Raw genomic sequence first — 4982 nt, 5'->3', positions numbered from 1 at the left:
TCCCTAGAAGTGTAAGGAAGTGGGTAAGTTTTCCAAAAATGTTTGATACTCCTCTTTTACAGCTTGATATTTGATGCGATCTTTGATGGAGTCAAAACGGACTGACATACCATTCTTATTTGCGACTAAGTGATCCATAACCATATCGTTTCATTTGGATTCGACAGGTCTAGTGACATCTCACCTTTAGTTTGCCATGGCCATGAGGAGATGATCCTTCATTACCTTTTTAATAGGTCATCTGGCAGTAGCAATTGTGGTAGTGAAGGGCCCATGAGCGGCTTTTTTTTGTCGGCTATCTTTCTCTGCTCTGTCTGAGAGCAGATTCCCTTGGATCTCTCTGTATTTTGGACTGTTTCCTTAGAAGTGTAAGGAAGTGGGTAAGTTTTCCAAAAATTTTTGATATTCCTCTGTTACAGCTTGATATTTGATGCGATCTTCCTCATCTCGCTCAATGAACATTGCCTGGATGTACTTTTATGGCTTCTGATTAAGGAGTGTTTGTCATGATATTGGAGAGTAGAAGGGTGCGGTGTCCAGAGCTGTTACTACCTAACAATTAGGCCAAGGGACTTTGGCTAGTGGCTTAGAGATCGTCTTCTAAGGAGGAGCTAATCTACTCCATTTTTTGTTCTTTATATTTTGGTCCCACTAATATACACGTAATGTGATAAACAATCCATGTAGTGACGGCGTACATGGACTAGATTAGAAGCTAAAACCAGCCCGTGTCATAGTACCAGAAGAGAGCTGCTAGAGACTAATATTCTGTTACCATTGATTATCTATTGATGCTCTTGCTTGGTACTACTACTAACCACCTTAACCTTACAGGTGGGGCATAGGATAAATGGAGGGAGGAAGGAATTTAAAAGAAAAGAGGATTAGGTAGAGGGAGTAACCTATGGCTTTTTAGTTCGTTGCCTTATAAATAGCCAAAAGTGTGTATTGAATAACCTTTACAGTAATGATATTGCCACTCACACATACAAAGTTAATTTAATATTAATTATATTATTAACATGATAATCACATTTCTAGCGAGTTAATGAGAAAATCACTTTTCCATTTCAGGAACAACTAAAAATGGTTTTATAACAAATTCAAAAATTAATCTGCGTAAAATCACAAACATTTTCATTTGAGTATGAAAGCGATTAAGTATTTCTGTGTATGTGTGTGTGTGTGTGTAGTTACAAATGTCAAATGTTACTTGATTTGAACATATGATTGAGTTGCTTTTAATCAATACAGCAATAAAATGTCAAATAGTCTTTAACACACTGAACAACGACAACACAATGACAGAGTGACGATAATGACATCAAAATGATGTAACAAACGAGTGCTGACGTAAATGACAAGATGAAATGCATTACGCAAGTGCTGCTAATCATATAGATGGGTAGTAAATTAAGAAATGAAAATGTTAATAATAATTATTAAAAGTTTATTTTTGTAATTGTAATTGTCCTGGCTTATTGGGAAATCTTTAAAGTTTTCATCATTATTGTGTTTAATCATCAATCATTCTTTGAAACGGCTTTTTGATCATTTAGAATTCTTGTTTAAATCACTCACTCACTGCCATTTGGTTTAGTTAACATTAATTTCCAGGAAATATTTTCAAATTAACTTTGACGTGGGTGTTTTGGGTTGGGTATTTTGTTTATTAAATCATTATACAAAATCTTTGTTGTCTACTTTTAGGATTAAATAATTTTTTTTCATTTTTCTTTACAAAATTACTTAATTATAATGTTGGGTTTTTTATTTATTCTTTTTTTTGGTTTCCATTACATAAAATTACAATAATTCCTTTTATGAGTTTGTACAGAATATCATATTAGGCTTATTATTTAATATGTCAGAATGAGTAAACAAATGACTGATTTAACTGCTTGGCAGGATGGTAGTATCACTCACTGACTGGTTATTTTTGTTATATATACTTTTTATTCGGTTGGGCCTGGGGCTAAACATAAGGTTGCAAATTTCATGCGTTAATTAATATAATGGGAACATTTTTCTTATTTGAAGAGTGTGTGGCAGACATGTGTGTATATCTGTTATTAATATTTATGAAATGAAAAACCGAAGTACAAAAAAAAAAATTAATATGTAATAAATAAAAGTAATACAAGACAGCATAATTTTTTAATGAACATATACATACATATGTATGTTTGTATACAGACATATACATGTATAGGGTGGTACATCAAATGGTTATCTTTAAATTATTCGGTAGAGTTTCCATAATATCATTTTCCGTCCCTGTAAAGCGTATCTATCTATCTATCTATCTATCTATCTATCTATCTATCTATCTATCTATCTATCTATCTATCTATCTATCTATCTATCTATCTATCTATCTATCTATCTATCTATCTATCTATCTATCTATCTATCTATCTATCTATCTATCTATCTATCTATCTATCTATCTATCTATCTATCTATCTATCTATCTATCTATCTATCTATCTATCTATCTATCTATCTATCTATCTATCTATCTATCTATCTATCTATCTATCTATCTATCTATCTATCTATCTATCTATCTATCTATCTATCTATCTATCTATCTATCTATCTATCTATCTATCTATCTATCTATCTATCTATCTATCTATCTATCTATCTATCTATCTATCTATCTATCTATCTATCTATCTATCTATCTATCTATCTATCTATCTATCTATCTATCTATCTATCTATCTATCTATCTATCTATCTATCTATCTATCTATCTATCTATCTATCTATCTATCTATCTATCTATCTATCTATCTATCTATCTATCTATCTATCTATCTATCTATCTATCTATCTATCTATCTATCTATCTATCTATCTATCTATCTATCTATCTATCTATCTATCTATCTATCTATCTATCTATCTATCTATCTATCTATCTATCTATCTATCTATCTATCTATCTATCTATCTATCTATCTATCTATCTATCTATCTATCTATCTATCTATCTATCTATCTATCTATCTATCTATCTATCTATCTATCTATCTATCTATCTATCTATCTATCTATCTATCTATCTATCTATCTATCTATCTATCTATCTATCTATCTATCTATCTATCATCTATCTATCTATCTATCTATCTATCATCTATCTATCTATCTATCTATCTATCTATCTATCTATCTATCTATCTATCTATCTATATATCTATCTATCTATCTATCTATCTATCTATCTATCTATCTATCTATCTATCTATCTATCTATCTATCTATCTATCTATCTATATCTATCTATCTATCTATCTATCTATCTATCTATATCTATCTATCTATCTATATCTATCTATCTATCTATCTATCTATCTATCTATCTATCTATCTATCTATCTATCTATCTATCTATCTATCTATCTATCTATCTATCTATCTATCTATCTATCTATCTATCTATCTATCTATCTATCTATCTATCTATCTATCTATCTATCTATCTATCTATCTATCTATATCTATCTATCTATCTATCTATCTATCTATCTATCTATCTATCTATCTATCTATCTATCTATCTATCTATCTATCTATCTATCTATCTATCTATCTATCTATCTATCTATCTATCTATCTATCTATCTATCTATCTATCTATCTATCTATCTATCTATCTATCTATCTATCTATCTATCTATCTATCTATCTATTATCTATCTATCTATCTATCTATCTATCTATCTATCTATCTATCTATCTATCTATCTATCTATCTATCTATCTATCTATCTATCTATCTATCTATCTATCTATCTATCTATCTATCTATCTATCTATCTATCTATCTATCTATCTATCTATCTAATCTATCTATCTATCTATCTATCTATCTATCTATCTATCTATCTATCTATCTATCTATCTATCTATCTATCTAATCTATCTATCTATCTATCTATCTATCTATCTATCTATCTAACTATCTATCTATCTATCTATCTATCTATCTATCTATCTATCTATCTATCTATCTATCTATCTATCTATCTATCTATCTATCTATCTATCTATTGCTATTCGGCACAGCCTCCTATTCACTTTTACTTGTCTGAATAATATTTTGTCGACATTGACACAACGTTTGTTTATAAACAAATTTATAGGACTTCAAAATTTTATTAATTATTCAAACCAAAGTATAACTTTTATTCAAACAATTACATTTGCAAAATTATAACAAAAATCTCTACAAATAAACTTTCCACTTAGATATGTCGACAAGTCGCATAAAATCTACACGCTCCGAATTTGGGTAAGTGCAATATTTTAAAGAAATCTTTAAGATCTTTATTAAGATTCTTAATTTTTAAATTCACCACCTTCAGTGACATTCAATGGAATCTCATGGATGGTGGTGCAGGAAAAATTGGCAAAGCTTCGGGTATGAAAATTGAGTATACCATGTCAGATGAAATAGATTTTGCACAAAAACTTTCCATAATAATGCGTAAACAATTGATGCGTCAGCTGTTGCTGGATGAAAACAATATGTATCAAAAGGAACTCAACTCTATTGGACGTTTACATTCACGTGACACCGTTTGTGAGGAGTTAAGGAAATGTACCATAGAGCAAGGAATGAAACAACGAAAGTATATCAATAGAGCTCAAGTGTCACATCTGGGAAAGTTGTTTAAAGTTTTTGATGATTAGAAGAGATGAGGAGATGTCGAAAATATTTTTAAATTTTTATTAAATTTTAATCTTTCATGAAGATTATTGATCATTGTAGTGGAGGTTTTTATAAAATGCAATTTTTATATATATATATCTAGTTTAGTTCTAGTTCAGTTGTAGATCAATTCTAGTTTAGTTCTAGTTCAGTTCTATTTCAGTTTTAGTTCAGTTCTAGTTCAATTCTAGTTCAGTTCTGGTTCAGTTCTAGTTCAGTTCTAGTTCAATTCTAGTTCAGTTCTAGTTCAATTCGA

The 4982-nt window shown here is 29.5% G+C and overlaps 1 protein-coding gene across 1 annotated transcript; it reads left to right on the top strand.

Moving 5' to 3' along the window:
- The first annotated feature begins 4154 nt into the window (after positions 1 to 4154).
- On the top strand, positions 4155 to 4768 carry LOC119613031. The gene is made up of 2 exons (XM_037968973.1): positions 4155 to 4306; positions 4380 to 4768. The coding sequence occupies exons 1-2, from the start codon at positions 4266 to 4268 to the stop codon at positions 4705 to 4707; spliced, it is 369 nt and encodes a 122-aa protein (XP_037824901.1). The 5' UTR covers positions 4155 to 4265; the 3' UTR covers positions 4708 to 4768.
- Positions 4769 to 4982: the final 214 nt, after the last annotated feature.

Source organism: Lucilia sericata, unplaced genomic scaffold (assembly GCF_015586225.1).
Source record: "Lucilia sericata isolate MDLA Ls3-8-SP2 unplaced genomic scaffold, ASM1558622v1 Contig001935F_arrow, whole genome shotgun sequence".
NCBI lineage: Eukaryota > Metazoa > Arthropoda > Insecta > Diptera > Calliphoridae > Lucilia > Lucilia sericata.
The sequence above is the reverse complement of the archived record's forward strand: the minus strand, read 5'-3'. Positions and strand labels throughout refer to the sequence as shown.